Genomic DNA, 25,660 nt, shown 5'->3' with positions numbered 1-25,660 from the left:
GGCGCCATTTTGGTTATTCTAACCCTATTTTGGTTTACATCCGGGATATTACAATCAGGGTGAGATTTGAACCACGTAACCACTACGTGCCAGACGACGCGACCAAGACGTATAAAACAAAACCGCCACACCCGAGCCTTCACGGTTGATCATGGAGCTGGAAGGATGAACAACAGTTGGGATGAAACTATTTCCCTTGACCGTTTCCACGATCTGTTCGCAAGTACTTCATCGTCGATTCTAGACACCGATTAACCCTTCTTACAAAGAATCAGACGATTGGAAAACTCTTTCCCGCTCGTTCGTTCATGAGCCGTAGATGAACGAACGCTCGTTAAATACGAAGAGCAGACCGCAGAGAGACAAGCGAGCGATCGGATGACAGAGATGGGATCGGGCGCCAGTGTGAGGATCTCACCCACGACCTATCACAAAGAATCAACACAAATGTGTAATATACAGGTGGCATGGAGGAGAAACAAAAAGATTGAGAAAATGCTTCATGCAGCAAAACTGGAAGCTTCCAAAACAGTAAAACTGCTCTTATTAGGTAAGTTTTCGAAGTTGTTTTTTGTGTTTTCTTGAAGTATAATTCTATTACTGTCAAAATTTTGTTGCCAATCTATTGTGATGTTATTGGTCTAAATTGCAATGCGCTTAACTCGCCGCATTAAGGCTTTTATTCTATCAAACTGCATAATTTGAATGATTGTGATTTTTTTAAACATGGGTACAAAAGACTGATGGCGTATATAGAGTAGTGTAACTTGATAGCTTGTGGCGGGCATGACTGGAGGCTTCCAAAGAAAATAAAAGGAAATTTCTATGGATTATGTAATGAGCCAGATGCGTTGCTATCTCAATATTATCTTTTCATAAGCATTCTTGAAGCCCCTCAGTTAAAACCCAAGCTGAATTGGTCGGTGCCAATCAACAACTGTAATACGAGTATTCGTGATAAAATGAAAGTCTTAATCATGTTAATAGATGATGAAAACCAATCTCTGTCATACCAAAGAGGTTTAACAGATGAAGAACCATTCAACACTATTCCCATTAAAGCAACTATGATGCCGCAGAGATAAAATATGTTAGCCATGACTTCTTTTTTGTTGGATACCATCATACCAATCTCTGTCAAACAAAAAGGTCCGTTTTAGGATTCAAATTGTATGCATTGTTTTTCTGGGGGCGGGGCAGACAACAGGTAATCGTACAAATTTGATTTCTTGTATTTTAATTCATAATTGGGATTTCTGGACAGACAGATTCATGGATTTGAATAAGCGTATATCATAAAGGATAGTACGTCTTCTGTGGATGATAATTATTTTATCTCGCGTTTTAACATCCATACATCGCTATTAAATGGAAACTTCTGATCTAGGTGAAAGGAATGATTGAGATAGCAATCATAGCACGTTCCTGAAAAGCTTGGTCCCAGTGGCAGATGGACACAAAACATTCATAACGGATACAGCGGACAAGCAAGATATCGGTGTAACTCTATCCGTTTTCATCTGCTCCGGATAATGGACAAAATGGGCGAACAATGAAATCACAGTGGACAGATGCTCGATGGATATAGAGCGTATGAAACACATGGGCAAAGAGTACAAATGATACATAAATATTTTCCAACGGATATCAATATTTTTTTTCCGTTTTACATCCTCTCTGCATCCTTAAGTGAAGTGGGACCAAGCCATAAGCTTCAGCCTACAATTCGATACCTTGACGACCTGTACTAGAATAATCATTATTTTAGGAAGCAGGAAAAGTCTGTTTACTTCCGAATAAGATGCGTTTTTCGTTGCGATCTTGTGTTTTGAAATAGACTATTGTTAATAACTAAGCGTTATAGAAAGACATTTGTGTGTTCTGTATTCGAAAGTTTGATTTTACCACCGAACCTTTGCGATAAAGCCACGGGGAGTTAGCGTAGTTGACGCAGTGACATACACTCATCCCACAGATGAGGTTATAAGAACGGTGATGCTGCCATGTGTTTGATGCGAAGCATAAAGGTACGGAGCCAAGGACGTAGGCTGGTTTGAGCATGGGGAGGTGCACATCCTTCATCGGGAGGTGGAACTAAAGTGGTATGGGGGTGCACATCTTTGGGAGGTGGAACTAAAGTTTGGAAAAATAACTGTTGAAAGCAGAAAAAGGGTACAATTTTCGTGTCGGAACCATAGAGTTAAATACGTTTAAACAGGTTTATATAACTGTATGGTTTATATAACTCTATGGTCGGAACTCTTCCTCAGCGGGAGGGTGCACGTGCACCCAGTGCATCCCAGCCTACGCCCTTGGTAGCTGCATCCAGGCGGCTGAAATTGACGATCAATCATTTTAATGACACATTTTGAGACATTTAGGCATCGACGACTGTTCACGGTCGTAAGAGAAATGGTATAAACCGCCGCCTAAATTGCCGATATTTGACTACTCCCGGACTACTAGCGAATCTCACATAAACACTCCCTTGAGCAAAAGTTGAATATTCATGGTATATTGGAACGTTTTCTGCAACACATTAGCAGTGAAACCTAGAACACTGCTATGCTCAACAACTGTCCGAGTAAAAAAAAAAATTATACAACTTCACTTGATGAAACACGGGGAATGCATAAAAAACCCCGATCATTTCCATTGCTTTTGGTAAATATCAAACGGAGGGGAGCGCTGCTCATTAATCTTGAAAGTGATTTCTAAAATATATTTTAGGTGCTGATACACCATGATTATCCTTCGGTTTTAGCAAGTTCAATTGTTCTTGTATTTATCAGTGTAATTCTATGCTATCTAGAGTAGATATTAAAGCACTGTATATTATACTCAATATATCCCTGAATGTATTTTTCTACGGGAAGGAACAGTGTGTCACAATGTGTGTATCACAGTGTGTGTGTGTCGGTGTGTGTTCACAGTGTGAACACCATGTGCATTTCAAAAGTGTGCATCCCATGTTCACATAGTCGACCATGTGAAAACGCTGTGAACAGTCACACTGTGGAGGTATCCACAGTGTGAAAATATATTCACACTGTTGAATTTGAGCAGTTTAACAGTGTCAATGATTCCACATCAGTTTCCACAACAAATCAGTCAAAAATGACTAGTTAATATGGTCAGTTGGGTGCAACTGTTATTCTAGTCGTATTTAACTTTTTTTAGTCGTACATGCATTTTACTAAAACAAGAGTTATTTCTGACTAGAATATATGTCGGAAATGTGACTATCAGTGATTGTCATATCAGTTGCACCCAGCTGACTACTGGTCTAGTCAATTTGACTGATTAGTTTTAAGATTGTGGTCCACTTTGTGAACACACTGTGATCACATTATGTTCTTTCCATCTTAAGTCAAAAATTTCTTGCAACAATGTTAAGTATTGCTCAATTTAAAATCCGTATGCATATAGCTATATCTTTACCCATAACATCAATTAAAACATTCAACGGTTTATAATAAGAACAAAAAACAACACGTTTTTATGTTCACTGAATTCCTAAACGCATTAATTGAAAGCAGGCACAATGTCAGAAAGCGGATGCAAATGTTTTTTTATTATATTATAATTAACCCGAGGAAATAGCATAATTGTGTTATCTAGCACATTATTGATGAAGTAAAATGTTATAACAAGTTTTAATCAACTTGTTATTTATCAGGCAGAAAATTCACATTTTTCCTTGCTTCCATTTTTCTTCCTTTTCTTTTCTTTTTTCTCCCGGCAATATGTCTTTATCATCATATATTTTTTTATTGTCATCTTTTTTTCCTTCTCCAGTAAGCTTCTTCTCCTCCTTTTTCTTCTTCCGTTTCCTCTTCTTTCTTCTTATTCCTTCTTATTCCTCTTCTTCTTCTTCTTATCTTTCTTCTTCTCCTTCTTCTCCTGCGTCTTCTCATTTTTCTTCTTTCTCCTTCTTGTTCTTTTTCTTTGTCTTCCTCTTCTCCATGATCATTACTTAATACTTCATCTTTTTCCTAAATCTAAGTCACTGTAGCTTAATCTTCCATTATCAAAAGTACTCAAGAATCTTTTGTATTTGATAATCTGTAAGCAATGTATACAGATTACACCGATTTCTGATTAGGAATAATCTATTCAGAGCAAAGCGTCCTTGAAATAAGTTCTTGCAAATGTCAATAATTGGCAATCAAAATGTAAGAAGTGGTTAGGCAGAACTTCGTTCATATCTCAAGAAGACGTGATCCTTGTCAAACAAATACTAGTTATTCATCATAACACGTATCAATACAGTTGATAGCAATGATTCCTTTGCTCGAATAATTTTTATGAATTAACTTTGAAATGAATCACTTAATTTTACATTGTTTTAAACTCCGAGCTATTGAACAAGAAGGGAGAGAAAAAGAGAGAGAGGGGGGTAGTATGTATGAGGAGAGAGGGATAGGGCCGTGGGAACCCTTTTTTTACTGTGCTGATTTCAATCTAACAAGCAAAAAAAAAAAAAAAAATGGAGGCCATTTTCGGCCCGAGCAATTTCACAAGGAAAAAGGTTTCTGTAAAAAATGAATTGCAATTTTGTTACATTTCTCCATTTTGTCACACTATCCGGAATTCTTGGGGGTGCTGCCTATGGAAATTAATACACGCAACACCTCCAATGAAAATTTACATGTGCTTGAATTGCCAGAATATGTCTCCAGAGAATTACCAAGCAATTACATATTGTTATGATTTTTAGTTTCAAATTACATCAAAAGGGTATTGCAGTCAGTGGACAGTTTAAAGTCAATGAAGAAAAATAGAGATAAACCACAGTTTGTTGACGTTTAGTGAGACAATTTCTGATGAAATCAAATATCTTGCGGCACATATTAAGTTTGTTTACAGTACTGGGGAAATGGGTATACATTAGTGTGTGGATGTGAAGATTCAAATAAACATATTGCCAGTTAACTATTCGAAATTGTATTATGACCAAATTTTGTAACCCGATTCCCTCTTGTAAAATAATAATTATTCGGTAATGAAAGTAGTAATTATATAGTTGGATTTAAACAGCGATTTTTCGATACAATGCAGTTATTTTCTTTACATTATACAGCACGAGGTGCTGCTTCGTATAGAAACGCTCAGTGCATATAATGGGTCAATCAGGTACTAGGTACTCATTCAACTCACATGGTTTGCACTGTTCAAGTAAAACACATCTTGGCTGGGATTCGAACCCTAGAAAGACGATATCAGAACCATGCGACCACAATGGGCCCCACAATATACATGATAAGTGTTTTGTATTTAATATCTCTTACATGTTTTCAAATCGTGTCTACTTCTTATACCGATACGGCTAATTGATTTTCTCTATAATCATTTCTTGTATCAGTATTTCGATCCTTTTATTTGCTACCTTTTTTCAAATTGCTATTCCGTTGTTAAACCTATATAGGAAGAGTCTATGTGCTACTTAATGATTGTTGAATGATATTGTGTCTTTCGTTGTTGTTAAACATGGATAGTAATTTATTCTTCAAACGTATTTCAATTCTTTTTTCAAGCAGGGGTGAAAACGTGTGTTTACAGACTACCGAATTCTTTATTCTTTTACGCAAATTTTGTTCACTTCAGTCGAAGTATATTGTGTATCGTAATTTTGACCTCTATTCAATCTTCCAGTAAAAATGGAAAATGGTTATTGATTAGCTATAAAAACCAGACGATGAACAATCTTTCGATTGAGTCGGTTCCTGTGTGTAGTATCTTCATAAGACTTAATATTTAGGTTAAAGACTTTGCCATTTATAATATGTAATCTTTCTATTCATATACAATTATCTGAAGCATGAAATAGTTTCAATTTAAGCAACAATGCTTTAAATGTGAAAGTGAAAATGTATTTTGCCATCATTTACTTGCAAGTATATGTATAAAAATGATGCAGTCAAAATGAATATCGTTTTGCAAATGGAAATTAGACATTTTGAAACACCGTGATTTTATGAATACCCTCCGCCTCCCCTCCCCGAAACTGGTCCCAGGAGTTTGAATCTGAAGCGAAATATTACTATTCAGACCAGTGTCTCGACATTTTTATTTTAATTCACCTCCCATGCATGCAGGTGCCGGTGAATCAGGAAAGAGCACAATCGCAAAGCAATTAAGGTGAGGATATCAAAGAATCGTCAACATCTAATGAACATGTATAAGCAGCATTATTTCATTCGATCTATCAATTTTTTGAAAGGAGTTAGTGGCAGACCGAATTCTTGAAGATCGGAGTATATATTCTTACAAGTCGGGGTCTTATGTGCCTCTGAATTTAGTAATAATATGAATAATAAAGAAGTTAAATTTGATAAGTGATATTTAGTTTCAGATTTTCTTTAAGTATCCTGTCACGTTATTTTCTTCATCGCAAACTGGGGCCGATTGCACGAAAGGGTCTTTGCAAGGACCATCTTTCGTGTCGCCCATCTTTTATGATGCGCCATGTAAAACGCATTTTAAATAAATAATCTGCAAACATATTTCATTCGTCCGTTAAAATAAACAAATTATTTGTTTATAAAATGATGTGATATATCATGAAATTGTATAAAATTTGATTTAAAAGCAAGCTAACGAATCTTATTCTTTATCATAAATTTCAGAAACACCCCGCTTATAGTGTATCATAAAATATGGGCGACACGAAAGACGGTCCTTGGAAAGACCTTTCATGCAATCGGCCCCTGAATGCTTATTGATGTTTAAAAATAATGATAGTGATTTTTTTTTGTGTGTGTGATCAGACCATTGAAAATTAGACATATTTAGAGAAGTCAATAATGATATGTGATAATAAAATTTCACATTTCCCTTTAATGCATTATCTTCTCAATCATAATAGATTACATATTACTGTAGGTTTTTTTTATCATGAAAATATTTATCTATTGAAAATGCAATGATACAAAGAGGTTATTTCACTCCATGACATGTGGAAATTAGCTTTTTCCACAAACAACCTGTTACGTTATTTTCTTCAACAAAAGTGATTGCATATTTATGTTTCAAAATAATGATGATTACATGTTTTTCAATAATTTTCGCAAAATTTGAAAAAGAATGTCAATAAGGCATATATTCTTATTAAATATACCAAATAAAAAAATGGCAATATCAATTTTGTGTGATTATGGAGATTAAAAAATTGATAATTGGTGATAAACAATAAACACCACAAAAGAAATAAAATTCAGAACCGAATTTGTTAAAACCCTATACTTCTTATCTCCTCAAACTAACTTGTGCATGAATTTAAAAAGTGATACAAATTTTGAATTATCATTTTCAACGAAAGTTAATGTTAGTCAGTAAATGTAAATGTATAAAAACGACCGAGCTATTCCATTCGAAATTTAATTGATAGGATTTCGTTTTCTTTCATTTTAGTGCCTTTCATAGATTTTTTCAAAACATATTGATTTTATGAAACAGGTCAATTTTATACAACAGATTTATTTTATATAATTTTATACAATCGATTGATTTTATACAACAGATTTATTTATACAACTGATTAATTTAAAACAACCTTTATTAAAATCTCTTGTAGATTAATTCATTTGGAAGGATTCAATGAGGATGAGCGTCACGTGTTTAGTCACATCATACGATCAAACGTTACAGAGTCTATCTTATCACTCTTAGGTGCTATCAACAAACTTAACATTGAACACAATGATCCGAAATTTGAGGTAAGTCCCACACTTTAAATGCAAAAGAATTAATCTGGTCCCTAATCATACTCCTCTCAGAGTGAGACGAGGGACTAGTCATTTTGGAGTGGGCTTTACATCTTTTGAGAGTGAATTTACCTCTTTTTGGAGTGAAAATGTAGTTCACTCCAGAAGGGTGTGATAAAGACCAGATTAGCTCTTTTGCATGTAAAGTGTAAATTTATCATATGAAGCTTCTTTTCTCCTTATTCAGATAACAAATTTAATCTGCCTCTACGGTGAATTTCCACCAAACCGTCTCACTGTCTAATTTTGTCAAAACCAACTTTACGTCTGGGTGAAATATCTCTTTAACTCCAATTCAAACTGTTACCTACCGTTATCATTATTCTTCGCTCCAGGGTCTCCCCCACTCTCTCCCTATATTTAATTTATTTTCTCCCCCCCCCCCTCTCTCTCATTATCTATCTCCTCTGTCCCTCCTCTCTCCCTCTTATTCTCTCCCTCCCTTTTATTCTTCTTGTATTTGAATCTCGCAGAACGATGCAGCCTATTTCTACTCCTACATGGAAATGATAGGAACACGTGATCATGAATTCACCCCTGAGCTGACCCAAGTAATGGATAGGATATGGAACAACCATGGCATCCAGGAATGTTACAGAAGAAGAAATGAGTTCCAGCTCCTCGACAATGCAAGCTAGTACGTCAGTAGTGAAAATACTTAAATCTGGTGATCAATCGGTATTTTTTGTTCTTATACTGCATATTCCAACAAACCTGTACACAAATTAGTTTTAAAAACGAAAATGGATAATAGCAAATAGCACAGTTGTGGCGTCAGTTTATTTCGATAGGGCGGCGGCGCCGCGGCGGGGAAGGGGGGGGGGGCAAAATCACAGGGAATGGTCACCCCCTGAGCCCAGGCCTGTGACGCAGCCAATGTATCATAATCGAAAGTCCATGGTTTGAAACCAAGTCCATGTGCCTGTATGCCATTTATTATTGATGTAATGATGATAACTATGTATATAAAAATATATATTTGACATGGAGCACTATTGTGAGAAGAGTAGCGAGCAATCCAAAATATTGATGAATTCTAATTATTCATCAATGTTATGATAATTTAGGGGTTTCAAATCGGCAGATAAGGGGAAAAATTATGGCACTCAATTATTTGACCCCAAAAAACACTTTCAATTAATCCCGAATTTATTAAACACACCCATACACCAATGCCCATTATAAATGTTAATTATTCCATTGGACAGGGCCAATATTGATACCAGCAACCCTCCATCTTATTCTGATGAGAATGGTTTAAATGAAGTTAAAATAAAAATTCGAAGGCGGTCGCGGTTCGATATTTATTCCAATTGAATACACTGGTGTCATACTTTTGACACCTATCGCTGGGGTAAGCGATGAAATCTGATTCATCAGTAAAAACTTTTCAGTGTTTGCATTTCTCTTCAGGTTTACGCCCCCCCCCACAAAGAAATAGTGGTAGGACTACATTGGGCACGAACCCTCCCAAATCCGCCTCTGGAAGTCTGGAACACACCTCGAATACAAATATTCAAGATTTTAGAATGATACATATTAAAGAAAACATTTCACAAATGTAAAACAAACATTTATGATATTCCCTCAGAATGTTAAGATGGACCTCGAATATCACGGAAAATCCATGGTGTTTTCGTTCTAACCGCGACGAGCGCAAATATAATATGGCTATTAACAAACAGTGTTTTACTTTATCAGTTTGGTCATGTACAAAAAAGGTCTCGGCATCTTTTTTAATCCTACATTTTTTTTCTCCCGGCAAATCAGAGACTCATGAGACATCAGTGTGGCGATAAATTCCAAGAATGTTATCGAGAAAGACATTCCCTGGTGCATGATGTCGCAAACAGATTTCGATCCCGACTATCATGGTCGTACCGACTTGAGGGGGGGGGGGAGGTTGGGGCGCTCCTCCGCGTACGTAGCAAGACATGACCTTTTCATTTGCATACTTTTTTTCCTCCAATAATCTACCTAAAGCTCGTCTCACACTGTGCGATCCGATACGACATTAGTTTTTAATAAATCACATTTTGTATTAAATAGGAAAGTTCCAAAAAGAAAAATTCCTTAGTTCGGCATAATGTTAGGAATAATGAAATCATAATTTTGCTTTGCGGCAAGCCGTGTTGTCGGAGTAAAGTCCAAATCGCCTCCAATTCGCAGCCGATGATGACGTCATTAGGATTTGGAATTGAATTTTCTTTTATTCCTACATTGAGGCTCGAACTACAATGAATTTGATTTCAGTAGTCCTACAACTATTCTGACCTCGGATCGCTAAGATGTTTTTTGGTGGGAATGTTCATGTCAATTGTTATTAAGATTTCTTTGAAAATCGGATCGCAACGAATCGCTTAGTGTAAGCCGGGCTTACACTAAGCCCGGCTTGTATTCACATGCAATTTCAAATTAAATGAATAATGATACAAAAAAGTGTATCCCGCCCTTTTTTCATGAAACATTTACCTAAACTTTCCCTTTGATTAAATAATTCCTGTGGACGACCACACCTCGTGGCATTTACACTCTAATCGAGATGTCAACAAAAGGGGATGAGATGAGTAGAAAAACTTGTCAGTTTTAACGAGTACGTATAATGTAGCACTCGTTTTTCTCGAGGCTTACCTGAGCTAAAGACATATGGGAATTACTCTCATCAAAGCGACTATATCGCTTCCCTCGAGAATTTGAATTCAATACCTTCCCAGAAACAGTCCTGCTCAAACTGAGACAAAAATTAATGTAATGGACATTCTAACTTATGACCTGTTCGCACCATGTTGTGTCACTCTTATCCTGGAAAATAATGAAACGTAGGAGGCAGCCTTTGAAAAGGTGTAATTAATCTTAACTCTAAATATCAAACGCGACTTGATTTTTAATCAAGAGAGAACAAGGATAAGACAAAAAGATTGATGAAAAAAAATTATTAGGAGGCAGCCTTTGAAAAGGTGTAATTAAAGGCAGCATTTGAAAAGGTGTAATTAATCTTAACTCTAAATATCAAACGCGACTTGATTTTTAATCAAGAGAAAACAAGGATAAGACAAAAAGATTGATGAAAAAAATTATTAAAGCCAGTTAATGACGCAATTCATAAATCACGTGATGGAATTGATTATTTTATTATAAATTAAAAGGCAATTATTAGATATTTAATCAAGTCTATAAAAGATACAATTCTGTTTGTGCGAGGTGAAGGGGGGGGGGGGGGTAAATTGATTACAGAAACTTTAAAAAAAATGCCACAAACTTAAGTTGATACGAGTTTTTTTGGTCACTATAAAGCCAACAGAACTAATTTAGTGCGAATGCAAAAAAGCCTGATTAAAACCGTTGACCTGGGTAATTATCGATGATATGCTTGAATATTATCGGATTATTATATTATAAGCACGAGGATTACAACTGCAAATTATATCATGTCTATAAGTCGTTAAGAATATTTTTTTTATTAAGGTTCGTACATGTATTATGACGAAGATGCAGAATTAGTAAGAAAATTGTAGGAAATATTAAACAGATAAAACCATTGCCAATATTGTTTCGTCGCAAAACACCTTGGCCCGTTATTACTTCTATTTCTTTTTTTTACTTAAAATACTTTTTATTCTTTCGTTTCAGTTTCTTCGGAAGATTATCTGATATCTCAAGTGATAACTATATTCCATGCGATGATGATATTATCAGAGCAAGAATCAAGTCAACTGGAATTATCGCTACAGAATTCAAATTTAGAAAACGGAAATTTGTGTAAGCATTTCTTGATTAAGTACATTTTTTAATTTTTATATTACTCTTTATAAATTCTAGCCGTTTTGATAATAGATATATCTTGATTTTTGTGATCTAAGCTCGATAGAGAACTTAGTTTGCAAAAATTCCCTTTCTGAACAATTTGATAAACAACCATTGTGATTTAAGTTGAAGCTCAAATTTAAAGCTGAATGATCATGATGGTGATAGTGAATGTTGTGGGGGTGGTAGTGATAATGATGATGATGACGATGGTGATGGTGAAGATTGTGATGATGATAATGATGATGATAATGAATATGAAGATTGTGATGGTGATGATGATGATGATAATGATGGTGGTGATGATGATGATGATAATGATGGTGGTGATGATGATAATGAATATAAAGATTGTGATGATGATAATGATGATGATGGTGGTGGTGGTGGTGATGATGATAATGAAGATTGTGATGATAATCACTGAGATGATCGTGAAGATTGTGATGATGATGATGGTTATGAAGATAGTCATGATGATGATGATAGACAAATACTGCCAATTTAATCGTTTATCATTTCTTTCAATAAACTCTTTAACCATTCTTACTAAATAAATAGAATAGATAATGTTGGACTGGATTGCAGTTAGACAAAGAATATTACAACTGCTCGCCCTCCAATCTTATGTCCGAGTCAAAAATATCGGCGCCCCTGTCTCGATAGTTTTGAGATAGAATGTTATGAAGAACTTTCCAAAGCAAGTCTAGAAATGTCTCAGATTAAATATAAATCCAAAATCGGGTATGATTATTGACGAATGAAACATTTCTTTGAATAAATAAGACTAACAATTCGAAATGGATTCACGTTCTAACTACACCATATCTTTGAGACAACTTCTAAATCTTAGCCTGAACAACAAATAAAAAGGCAATCTGAATTTGCAAGAAACTTTAATGATACATTTAGTAAATAATTTACCTTTTTTCATGAATGTTGAATAAAGGAAAAACACAGCATTCCATAAAAATTTGGACTAAAATTCTTATTTAGTATGGAGTTGAATCTGCAGTGATTATGAATATACTATTCTTTAATTTTGTATGATTTCGCCCCTTATAGGGTTGTTGATATAGGTGGCCAACGCACAGAGAGACGGAAATGGATACATTGCTTTGATGACGTCACAGCTATCATGTATACTGTGGCTATTAGTGCCTTCGATCAGAAGCTGAGAGAGGATCCTAAAAAGGTAAATAGTATAATTTATGACCCGGCTATGATTTGATATTTTTGTTATTATATGAACGGGATAGGGACATGTTGCGATAAGGATGGTAATGACAATAATAAAAACATGTAAAGATGGTGATAACATAACAATTTTTCTTGTTCTTCAATTCGTTAATAAATTCGTTTATCAATCAATCAATCAATCAATTACTACTACAAATTACAGTAATAATAACGATGATGATAATAATATTGATATAAGATGGCAATAATAGCAATCATTATAGTAGTAATGATAATATAAAATTATCAACGTTTTTCTGGAGTAAATTGTATTGTTTAAACAAGAAATTGCATAGTGTTTAATTAGAAGTCTGATATTAAGCAATTCTTAAATACTACACTCCATGGACTAAATCATTATTCATAGTTCAATTATGTGTTTTTATGCGTGTGTGTTCGGCTCTTCCCATTTTTACCGAGAATTCACGCCGAGGATCCGTTAACGATCCATGAGCATTCAGGCAGTTATTATTTGAATAAACTTAGAACTTTTGTATTGTTTACTTAGGTACACTGTAAAAACTGTGGTGTTAAAACTGACATCAATTGGTGTTAATAGAGGACCACACCCTGAGGTGTTAAAATTACACCCTAGAGATTGAACATAACACCAAAGCGTGTAAATGTAACAACAAAAGGTGTTGTAATAACACCTATAGGTGTAAAACTAACACCACCAATTTAACACCGGTGTAAAATAACTGGCGTAGTCCTCTATGTTCACCAGTTAACACCACAGTTTTTGCTGCGTGAGTGCTAAATAGATGTTAAATGTATAGTGATAATTGAACATTAATTTGTCAGTCTATTATTTGTTTGTTTTGAATGCTACATGCACAGCAAAAACTGTGGTGTTAACCGGTGTACATAGAGGACCACCCCAGTTATTTTACATCAGTGTTAAATTGGTGGTGTTAGTTTTACACTTATAGGTGTTATTACAACACCTTTGGTTGTTACATTTACACTCTTTGGTGTTATGTTTAATCTCTAGGGTGTAATTTTAACACCTCAGGGTGTGGTCCTCTATTAAAAACCAATTGGTGTCAGTTTTAACACCACGTTTTTACAGTGTATTGTTTACTTTGCTAGCATTGAAAACAAACAAACAATAGATTGACAAATTAATGTTCAATTATTACTATACATTTAACATCTATTTTGCTCTCATCATGTGACAGAAATGGGAAAGTCGAAAAGGGGTTATTATAACGTTGAATTGTTGAGCCAATATTGTTTGTTGAATTGTGCATATAGAAAGAGAATAGTTCATGCAGTCACCTAAACTATCATAATTTAATTCAAATAATTATGTATAGTCTGTCGGACCTGAAAATGTTCAAGGGTTAGACAATCAAATCAAAGTCATCATGACTACTGTATTTACCTCATTTGAACTTAATTAAATACGGCTGTATTTGCCGACGTTACAAGAACACTCGACTTTTCCATAGCCTCGTTCAGACGTGGATTTCTAGCCGGAACAAAATTTTATTATGTATGGATAAAATTCTAAAGATATTTATCTTGTTACGACCCGGACGTATATGCTGTTTTGATCGAGGAGGTTCAGTCGGATAAGAAGGTCGGAGTAGTGCAAGTCTGGATAAAGTTACTCCAAACTTAGTCCGACTACTGGAAACGGTTTGGAGTACCTTGGTCGAAGTAGCTCTGTCTAGACTGGCACGACATCAACCTTTCCTTCGACTGGGTTTCCTTCCTCAGACCCTTTAGCATTTTTTTTATAGAGTTTATGTATGTTACTTATTGAATATTCCATGTGATGCACACAGGGTTTACGTCAGGCGCGGATCCAGGAGGGGGCCGAGCCGGCCCCGGCCCCCCCCTATTTTTTGACAACCTGCAGAAAAAAGTGTACTCTTTACCTTGATAGAAAATACGAAAAACAGAAAGAAAAGTAAAAAAGAGATATTTTACCCATGATGTGTAATTTACAGCCTCGTAACGACCGGCCCGACCCCGGAAGGAAACAAAAAAAGGTGAGGGGAAAAATTGGAAAATAGACTTTATATAAAATTTTTCGCTCGCGCTACGCGCTCGCATTGCCTGTGTAATGAATCCCATTCAAGAGGGTTAAATGACACTATATCCAATATATATATATCCAGTTCTGATATCAATTTGTACACAATGTTTTAGCTCGCACATCAGGCTTTCATTATTTTGTTTGATTTACACAAATTGTTAATGTGTATCAAAATATTCAGCTCGCGCTGCGCTTGCATTGTTTGATTTGTGAGATATCCTCTTTGGAAATTCTTACCAAAATTTGTCAAAATGCCCTTTATCATGTCAGTATATATAAAAAAAATAAGCTCATGCTTCGCACTCGCATTTAATTGTTTGAGACACACAGCTTGTTTATTTAAATAAAAACGTGCTTAGACTGTTCATTTTTCAGGTCGGAATATCAGAAATTTTGAGCTCGCGCTTCGCACTTTTATTATTTAATTGGTGATACTTGTATTCTCTTCATTAACCACTAAAAACAGTCCTAATTGAGTCACTTTTCACGTTACTATATGATAAAATTTCGGCTCGCGCTTCGCGCTCGCATTGTTTGTTTTGATACTCATCTTTCTCCATGATTATAAAAGCTGCTCTGAATCTTCAGTTCTAAGGACATAAAATATCAAAGATTTTTAGCTCGCGCTTCGCGCTCGCATTATATATTAAGACCACATAAGATACCTTATATTGTTTATAGCAATAAAAACTAACATATACTTAAAACTTCAGTCTTTAGTTAGGACTACCCCCTGAAAAAACAAAAAAGCCAGATTGTAGCGGCCAAAAGCGAGAAAAATGTTCATCAAAATATTTTTCGCTGCCCCCCCCCTATTGGCGAAAGCTGGATCCGCCCCTGTACGTGCCCTGTGATATCTATTGTTTTTGCCAAATGCAAAACGACATGTAACAACATAAAATCTCCGTGTTAGAAGACACTAAAGAAATTGGTTGAATGATTGTGTGTCCTTAATGGTGAGCCGCCGAGATTCTATAATGAATCAGAAACTATTAACACAACTGCCTTCTGTTTTTCTTTACTGTCCACTTGAGAGTTACCCAGAAAATTGATTTCTTTGTCAAAGTAAGGCAGAAAACCAATAGAATTACAACATCACGTGCCTGGTTTCGAATAGAGATGAGGATTCAGAGAAAAGGGCAATATTACTAGACGCAAGTCATGATAGTCATTTATTGTCGGATATTTCTTCGTGACAAACAAAAATAATTTCGGAACTTTCTTGCAAACTTTTTACAAGGCTATTTGGAAACCCCTAAACGCTAGCGAAATTCCAACTTCACTTTGTTTAAGGGACTTCAACTTCGCATTTTTTTTTTTGGGGGGGGGAGTATAAAAATATTCACTACGTTTGTAAGCATTCAGCAGAGGTTTTGTCAACTATTATTCAAATTGATTAATTATAATTTTTTGTTTAGATGTAGATTGTAAGTCATCATAATGACTTTTTTAATTTGACTCTTATAATGAAACTGTCATTGCTCAATGTCTCAATTAATTTCGTACTGACAAGGACAGGCATGCAGGGTTTTCAAATACGATGAATATGAGTTCCAAATAATATATATATATATAAAATATAATTATATTATTACATTGTTGTTCACAGCTCTTTGAAATATGATGTCAACAGTAAAATAAAGGGACTTCAACTTCGCATTTTTTTGGGGAAAGTATTAAAATATTCACTTTTTTCTTTGGGGGGGGGGGATTCTACTTCTGAGAAAATCTGACAAGATTATTCCAATAGAAGTTAGTAAATGGTATGCCTTACAATTTCCTGGGCATTTCCCCCCTTTATTTAGCTTTGATTGCCTGTCACAGAGGGGAGCCTCAATGTCTTATAGATATTTCGGTATATTCACATCTAATGGAGATATATCAATGAATGTCGTTTAGTTGAGTTTAAACATGCCGCTCCCAAACCCAGAAGAAATACGCACAAAAACACCTTCACCAGCAATAAATGAGTAAATGATTGACGAATCAATCAATTATTTCATACATTATTTTATTATATATATATTCTTATTAAATCTATTGAATTATTCAATTCATTTTGTACATTATTTTTTTACTCAATCAATTATCACCAAGGTTAACTTATCTTTGACCTTTCAAAATTCTCACTATATAGCTTGCGTAGATCCGAATTAACTTTCAAAGCAGTTGCTAAATTCCAGTCAAAGTTTTATTTTATTTAATCTTATAAATACCGAGGTAGTAAACAACGCATTAATGACCTTCACGTTTAATCACTCAGCTCACGTTGCAAAAAGCATGGCCAGTTAACCTTATAATCATTGACATCAATCATACTGATAATCACCGGGATTTACATCTCTGGAAACTAAAAAAACCAGTACATCGCCTCGGGTAATGAAAAAGTGAGAGGGATAGAAAATGATATACACCCAACCCACAGTAGACTTATATACTTCATAAAACGGATGACGTCATAATGAAACGATTTCACTGACTCCGTATCGTTTGCCCACGGGTAGGATTATCGAACCAATGAAGTGCTATCAGACAATCTTTCGAGGGGGAATTCAGCCTCTTTAAGAATTCAATGTCTAAAATTATAGCTCATCAGTTTAAATTGGATCAAAAACGTCTCGCGCATGATGTTTGGTCATTTTGAGGCTGGAGGGGAAAGCGAGCCAAGCACGTCACGTGTGTTAAGGCCCTAAACCGCAAATTGCACCTAAACCGCAAATCGCCGCCTAAGCTTGTAGAAAAAAAGTATTTTTGAAACGAAGGACCTTGGATGAGTGGTTTCACTCCCCTGGTAACATTTAGTATTAAAGTTTGAAAATTTTTGAAAATAAGCTACTATTACTACTACTACTACTACCACTACTACTACTACTACTCCTACTCCTATACTACTACTACTACTACTACTACTCCTACTACTACTCCTACTACTACTACTACTAAAACTACTACTACTACTACTCTTACTGCTACTACTACTATTCTTACTGCTACTACTACTTCTACTACTGCTACTACTACTACTACTACTACTACTACTACTACTACTACTACTACTACTCCTATTACTACTACTACTACTACTACTACTACTACTAAAACTACTACTACTACTACTCTTACTGCTACTACTACTGCTACTCCTACTACTACTCCTACTATACTACTACTAAAACTACTACTACTACTACTACTACTACTACTACTACTACTACTACTCCTACTCCTACTCCTACTCCTACTACTACTACTACTACTACTACTACTCCTACTACTACTCCTACTACTACTACTACTACTACTACTACTAAAACTACTACTACTACTACTACTACTCTTACTGCTACTACTACTTCTACTACTGCTACTCCTACTACTACTACTACTACTACTACTACTACTACTACTCCTACTCCTACTACTACTCCTACTACTACTACTACTACTACTAAAACTACTACTACTACTACTCTTACTGCTACTACTACTTCTATTACTGCTACTCCTACTACTACTACTACTACTATTTCGTACTGATTATGACTATAATAATATGAGTACATAGCTTTATTACCCTCGTAACATTTTGTATTAAAGTTTTAAAAAGATTATGATAAATATTTAAAAAATTATAGCGATTCTTTCTTTATTTTCCGCCTTTCATTTCTTCCCTTTTCCTTTTCCTTTGCTTAAACCTACAGGCGTTAGATTATACTAGGGGAGAATTAGGGATACACAAAAAAAAAAACACAAAAAAAAAACACAAAAAAACGGCACTATGTACAGCCCAAGTTGCCCAACTCCCACCATAACCAAGAGTCCAAAACCAACAAACAAGAAGAACAATAATGATAGCCTTTTAGGGCCCCATGGGAGACCAACTTTATGTTGAATGAGCACCCTGGTAAAATATTTAAATAAATAAACAAATAAATAAATACGTGTATCAGCAAAGGGATCAACAACAATATTTCTCATAAAAATGAGATCAGCGCCTTAGTTCTAATTCCTCACTCTTCAACCTCTATCCTTCTGCGATTTATGTTTGCCGCCCTCTGTGTTCACGCCTCTTACGCGCACACGGTATATTAACAAGGACCGTGTGCGCGTAAGAGGCGTGAACACAGAGGGCGGCAAACATAAATCGCAGAAGGATAGAGGTTGAAGAGTGAGGAATTAGAACTAAGGCGCTGATCTCATTTTTATGAGAAATATTGTTGTTGATCCCTTTGCTGATACACGTATTTATTTATTTGTTTATTTATTTAAATATTTTACCAGGGTGCTCATTCAACATAAAGTTGGTCTCCCATGGGGCCCTAAAAGGCTATCATTATTGTTCTTCTTGTTTGTTGGTTTTGGACTCTTGGTTATGGTTGGAGTTGGGCAACTTGGGCTGTACATAGTGCCGGTTTTTTTTTTTGTGTATCCCTAATTCTCCCCTAGTATAATCTAACGCCTGTAGGTTTAAGCAAAGGAAAAGGAAAAGGGAAGAAATAAAAGGCGGAAAATAAAGAATCGCTACAAATAATTTTTTAAATATTTATTATAATCTTTTTAAAACTTTAATACAAAATGTTACGAGGGTAATGAAGACATGTACTCATATTATAGTCATAATCAGTACGAAATAGTAGTAGTAGTAGTAGTAGTAGTAGGAGTAGCAGTAGTAGAAGTAGTAGTAGCAGTAAGAGTAGTAGTAGTAGCAGTAAGAGTAGTAGTAGTAGTTTTAGTAGTAGTAGTAGTAGGAGTAGTAGGAGGAGTAGGAGTAGTAGTAGTAGTAGTAGTAGTAGTAGTAGTAGTAGTAGTAGTAGTAGTAGTAGTAGTAGTAGTAGTATAGGAGTAGGAGTAGTAGTAGTAGTAGTGGTAGTAGTAGTAGTAATAGTAGCTTATTTTCAAAAATTTTCAAACTTTAATACTAAATGTTACCAGGGGAGTGAAACCACTCTTCCAAGGTCCTTCGTTTCGAAAATACTTTTTTTCTACAAGCTTAGGCGGCGATTTGCGGTTTAGGTGCAATTTGCGGTTTAGGGCCTTAACACACGTGTCCTGTGACCATTTTAGTTATCATTATTATAATACTTCTGAAAACAAAGTGATCTGCAATGATTATAATATAATTACAAAATGGCTCTTTATTTAATCTTTCCCTCAAATAGTCAGAAGTATGCTTGTCAGATCAGTTATTCTGAAATTATGAAGTCCATTTCCTTTCCTTTACTCATATCATCTTATAATGCTTAAACTTATAGTATTTATAGTTCGTCCTTATTATTTTCAGTGTTTAGCTGCACGTTTTTGTCACATATTAAGAAGTCCATGTAAGATGTGTTTTGAATTTGATGAATTTTGTTGTTAAATCCTCTTCTAGCAAGAGACAAAGGATCTCTTCTAATCTTGTTTTCGCTTGGTTGGAAAGAGAGCATGTATCATACGAAATAGTATCAATCCTTTGATTTGTTAAGATTTATAAATATTATTCCATACTAATAACTTAATATGCCAGAAGAATATTGAATCAATTTTCTAGATTACGTGATCATGACCATTGATTGTATTCGTTTTACTGGATATTTGGTGAAGGAAGTTGTTTTCTTGACAGAAAGTGGCCATCATTTTGGCCTTATCCCAGGTTATTAATGGTTTTGTATATCAAAGGGCTTAATGGTTACGTACATCGAGGGGCCTTTATATAGTGTAAAAGAAAACAAAAACTTTGACTTCGGTACATAACTGTTGCAAGAACACGCCACTTGAGAAAAGCATTCGGCATGCAGCTATAAATAGGTGTTTGATATAGGGTTCTCAAAAAGGTTAACATAGTATTTGGTAATACTATAAATGCTATGAGGCTTGCATGCTTTTGTGTAAAACTTCATTGGTGAAACATAATGTTCCAATGCAACATATTCGAATGTTAAACTCTATAAAATGTGGTTATGTTTTTGATGCTTAAGAAAAGGAGATTGGGCCGGAATATGAGAAAAAGCACTTCATGACAAAGCAGTCTTTGTAAAAAAAAAAATCATTGAATCAAGACAGCAGTTCCGTCCTGGACTATGGACAAACGACATATTTGCAATGTTTCGTCGGCTCATAATTTTAAGATTATCAGCTCTCCCGGTTCAAAAATTTTCGACAAAGACCTCTCCGCTGTTCATTGTGATTTGATGAGCATTTTCAATAGATTTTCTATGTTGTAGAAATCATTCCCGCCACGATCGCTCATGTCATCGTACGATAATCGTAAACCAAATGCAAATGTGGCTTTATCAGATTACGGTTTCAATTATTAAGCAGCGATTAGGATCCTAATAAAATTATTGGCTGATATCGATCACATGACCAGTAATGTAGCTAACTGGTAAATATGCGAATTAATGGTACTTATGACTAGTCATATTGGCCGGCTTTGAAATAAGGACGGTTTTCCATTTAAAGAGGTACTCCAGGCTGAAAATAATTTAATTTTATCAGATACAGAAAAATCAGACAAAAAAATAACACTGAAAATTCGATCAAAATTAACACAGTTATGATATTTTAAAGTTTTGTATTATATCGGTAAAACGGTTTATGCGTGTTGTCATGAGCAAACTGATGTCACTATCCCCACTTGTTACTTCTGTATTCTATTATATGACATTATGTTAATGCGATGTAGTAATAAAAGAAAAAGGAAAGTGGGGATATGACATCATCATATGAATATTCATGATGACGTGCATGTAACTGTTTTCACAAAATATTGCTAAAACTACGAAGTTGAATAATTTTATTATTTGTTATCAGAGTTTGGTGAAATTTTCAACATTCTGCTTGAAAAATTTTACTCTATTTCCTTAAGATAAGTATGGAGTACCCCTATACCAAGGATCCACATCACGATTTTCCCATAAGAAATTATACCACATAATTTTGCTGGGACATAAGAATAATTACCCTTCCTTGTTTCCATTGAAACAGTTCAAAGGCCCTCGTCAGAATTGTTCTGAATAATTGGCATATGTATCTCACTTATAATTCCTGCTCATTCCCTAGATGAGGTGTATGTTGTATTATTTAAATTGTAAAAAAATGAAGCTATGTAAATAATATGTGATTACAGTGATATCATAATGATTTGATACCAGCCATTATTAATGAAATTCTCCTTTCAAAAATTAAATGTCGTTTTTTATGTTAAATAGAATCGGATGATGGAGAGTATGGAGATATTCAATGCGGTATGTAACAGTATGTGGTTTAGAAAGACGCCACTCATGATCTTCTTCAATAAAATGGACCTGTTTGAAGAGAAGATAAAAACCATCCCACTCTCTGTCTTCTGTTCAGAGTATACAGGTAATTAAGTATGGAATTAGTAAATTTATAATATGTATTTCAAATAAATTAAGATAGACTATTCTTACAGGGGTGCTCCAGGACTTTCAAAATTAAGGGAGGGGGACATTTTCTCTAGGAAAATTTGAAAAGGCTTTCAAAATTAAGGGAGGGGGGCATTTTCTCTAGGAAAATTTGAAAAGTAAAAAAAAAAAGTTTTCAGTCCAAAATGGTCATTTTGTCACGCGTGAAATTTGAGGAAAAAAGGGTCCTTGTGTTTGAACAACATTCCCATCAAAAATATTTCCTAAGACTCTCAAAGGGGGGATGGGTGGGTGGGCATACACTTGTGTAATAATGACATTTACATTAAAAAAATGACTGACTTTCATAGGGAGGGGGGGCACACTTGTCTATTAACGACATATTTACATTAGAAATAATGATGGACTCTCGAGGGGAGGGGGGGGGGGGGTGCATGGGCTCCACCTCTGTATTCTTAATCTTCTGTTAATAATATTGTAGAATGGAAATAGTAAATCAATAGACACTTTCTCCACATTTCTGGGCATCTGTCCTGAATAACATTTCATATGCTATAAGTAAATCAATTCAACAGGGCCATAGCCAGGAATTCTTGTGGGGGGGGGGTTGAATAAGAAAAGAAAAAAGTATAACTTTTTCATATACACGACTCAACTCCTTGTGGACGGGATCATTGGAAACCGTGGAACTTTTCACCTACCAAGCTAAAATAAATGACTTTCCTCCTTATTTCTGCTATTTTTTGTTTTGTTTTTGCTGTTGGCGAGTTGTGGGGTTTTACGGGGAACTCAGGGAACCCGCCTGGTTACGGTCCTGTGTAATATGATGCAACATTACCATCCCATCCCATCCCTGTAGATTTCAATCCTAACTATTTAAATTCAAATATAAAATCAACTTTGTGATGCAAAAGCAACATACAATATAATTTCATAGCTCTGTGAATGCAAGCATTTCTTAAGTTTTGCTTGCTATTGGTATCGCAAAATAAAGGGATACATATGGGGGAAAGAAAAAAAACAATATACAGGTATTAAAGGGGAAGTTCATCCCGAAGTAAAGTTTGTTGTGAAAATAGCAGAAAAAAAAAAATAAAACATATTGGTGAAAGGTTTGAGGAAACTCGATTACGAAAGTTATTAGAATTTTAGGTTTTTGATATGTGATGTCATAAATGAGCAGCTCCCCATATGTTATGTAATATAAAATGCATAAACTTCATTTTTTGATGATTCCTGATGACTTATTTTTGTTTAATTTACATTTCGAGTGTAAAATGGTTTGTCTATTAATATAGAAAAGGTACAGTGAAAACCTTTTTTTAATTTTCTGAGATGTCATTTCATTGATTTATTACCATTCGCTATGTAAGAATGCTGCTTGCATATGACGTCACAAATAAGATAATTCAAATTCTAATAACTTTTTAATATTTTAATGGATTTTCCTCAAACCTTCGGCAATGTTTTTCATTATCATTTCTGCTATTTTTTATAATAAACCTTTTGTCAGGTTGAACTTTAATCAATAATAAACAACATAGGTACAGTAACCAGTCATGGTTTCAGGGGGAGAGGGACAGGGCCAATTATATAGAACCATTTATTTATTTTTTTTATTTTTGCTAGTCAAAAAATGTTGTACAGAGAAAATATTCCCTGTGGTAGTTGCAACTTGTCAATGCATTACAATAAGGTATTCGAAAACAAAAAACAACCCAAATCCATGATAGCTCATTTGAAAAATATCAAGAGAAATGAAATGATTGTTTATGCCTGTGAGGATTGCAGTCTTTTCTCCATTTTTTTTTATCAGTTCTGGGTAAAATTCCACACAAAATGGTTCATGTTTTAGCAATGATTTCTATTGTTTAGTACAGAATGAATGAAATGTGCCAAGAAATGGATTTGGACCATTCTTATATCATATACTTCAAGGAGAATGAAACCATTGAACCAAGATAGCTTGTTTGAAAACAGAAAAATCAAAGAAACAGATCAACGAAAGTTTGAGAAAAATCGGACAAGTAATAAGAAAGTTATGAGCTTTTGAATATTGCAATCACTAATGCTATGGAGATCCTCACATTGGCAATGCGACAAACATGTGTGATGTCACTCTTGAACAACTCTCCCCATTACTTTAGTATATATTTCACTTAAATTGCCTCTTTTATTACATCTATCAGTAGAACATGTATTCTTTCTATAGGAGGGCATGTAATACAGATTTTTAAAGAATACATCATGGATAAAGAGTTTGTATCACCATACGAAAAAGCAAAAAGACACATTTTCAGGGAATTTCATAGTCCATCAAAGGGAAAGTTGTTCATCAGTGACATCACATCCTGCATCACACATCCTTGTCGCGTTGCCAATGGGAGGATCTCCATAGCATTAGAGATTTCAATATTCAAATGCTCATAACTTTCTCATTATTTGTCCGATTTTTCTTAAACTTTCTGTTCTTATTCTTTGATTTTTCTGTTTCGACACAAGCCTACTTGTTCCAAAGGTTTCATTCCCCTTTAATGATGTCACATCTATGGTAATGACCTTGTATTCCATGTAATATTATCAGAACATTGTTCTTGACATCTTTTCTTTAGACAGAATTACCAGACAGAATTACCAGTAATTCAGAAACTCTTTATCATTAAAATCGTCGTGTTTTAAGAAGGGGATAATAAATTATTATTCAATACCCAATAGCAACCATTTATTATGCATCATGATGACTACAAGTTTTGCTTGATGGCTCGAATGAGAATAAGTATTTATTCTCAGCTAACTGAACTTTCTTTTATTCTTTTTGTAGGATCCAATAGCTCCCGCGAAGCAAGAAATTACATTTGCGACAAGTTTCTGGCACTGAACAAGTTTCGCCATCGTCAGATCTACCACCATTTCACAGTGGCCACCGATACAGGCAACATTCAATTTGTGTTTGATTCTTGCGCAGATGTTATCTTGAAGAGTTCTCTCGAATCAATTGGAATGTTCTAAGAAACAATTTTGGTTGTGTTTTGGATATGATTGAATGCATTTGTGACTAAACGACTGTATCTTCTAACAATGCACCGTACATGATGAAGGCTTTTGTTGTGGAGAAGGTTCAGATCAGAAGCGTCTTCCAGGGCTAACCTCAACAGGAAGAGTTATAATCATATATGACTCATAAGAATTAAAAGCGACTGGTTTTTAAACCAATTAGGAGTGGTGAATTAAGGACCTGCATTTGGTTCTATGCATCGGGACCCTGGGATGAAATGGCGATTGAGTGATACAGACGAGTCTTCCGTAAAGGCCGTTGGTGGCTCTTGGTCAAAAGGAAGGTCCAAACTGTAAAATGAAGTCAGGGTCGCTTAGGAAAGCTTACGGGTATTTGAATAGTTGTGTGATGGAATGGCGATATTGATATAAGAACTCAGGAT

The 25,660-nt window shown here is 35.0% G+C and overlaps 1 protein-coding gene across 1 annotated transcript; it reads left to right on the top strand.

Moving 5' to 3' along the window:
- The first annotated feature begins 72 nt into the window (after nt 1–72).
- LOC121428626 (guanine nucleotide-binding protein G(i) subunit alpha-like) lies at nt 73–25,660 on the top strand. Its single transcript, XM_041625390.1, has 8 exons — nt 73–550; nt 6,099–6,141; nt 7,577–7,718; nt 8,240–8,403; nt 11,397–11,525; nt 12,636–12,765; nt 22,047–22,200; nt 25,045–25,660. The coding sequence occupies exons 1-8, from the start codon at nt 379–381 to the stop codon at nt 25,230–25,232; spliced, it is 1,122 nt and encodes a 373-aa protein (XP_041481324.1). The 5' UTR covers nt 73–378; the 3' UTR covers nt 25,233–25,660.

This window comes from Lytechinus variegatus, chromosome 15, assembly GCF_018143015.1.
Source record: "Lytechinus variegatus isolate NC3 chromosome 15, Lvar_3.0, whole genome shotgun sequence".
Taxonomy (NCBI): domain Eukaryota; kingdom Metazoa; phylum Echinodermata; class Echinoidea; order Temnopleuroida; family Toxopneustidae; genus Lytechinus; species Lytechinus variegatus.
The sequence above is the reverse complement of the archived record's forward strand: the minus strand, read 5'-3'. Positions and strand labels throughout refer to the sequence as shown.

Excerpts from the sequence above, each read along its gene's own strand:
- LOC121428626 (XM_041625390.1), top strand. The coding sequence starts at position 379 with ATGACAGAGATGGGATCGGGCGCCAGTGTGAGGATCTCACCCACGACC. Across the intron at positions 551-6,098 it reads AGTAAAACTGCTCTTATTAG|GTGCCGGTGAATCAGGAAAG; the intron begins GTAAGTTTTCGA and ends CCATGCATGCAG. Across the intron at positions 22,201-25,044 it reads CTTCTGTTCAGAGTATACAG|GATCCAATAGCTCCCGCGAA; the intron begins GTAATTAAGTAT and ends TTCTTTTTGTAG.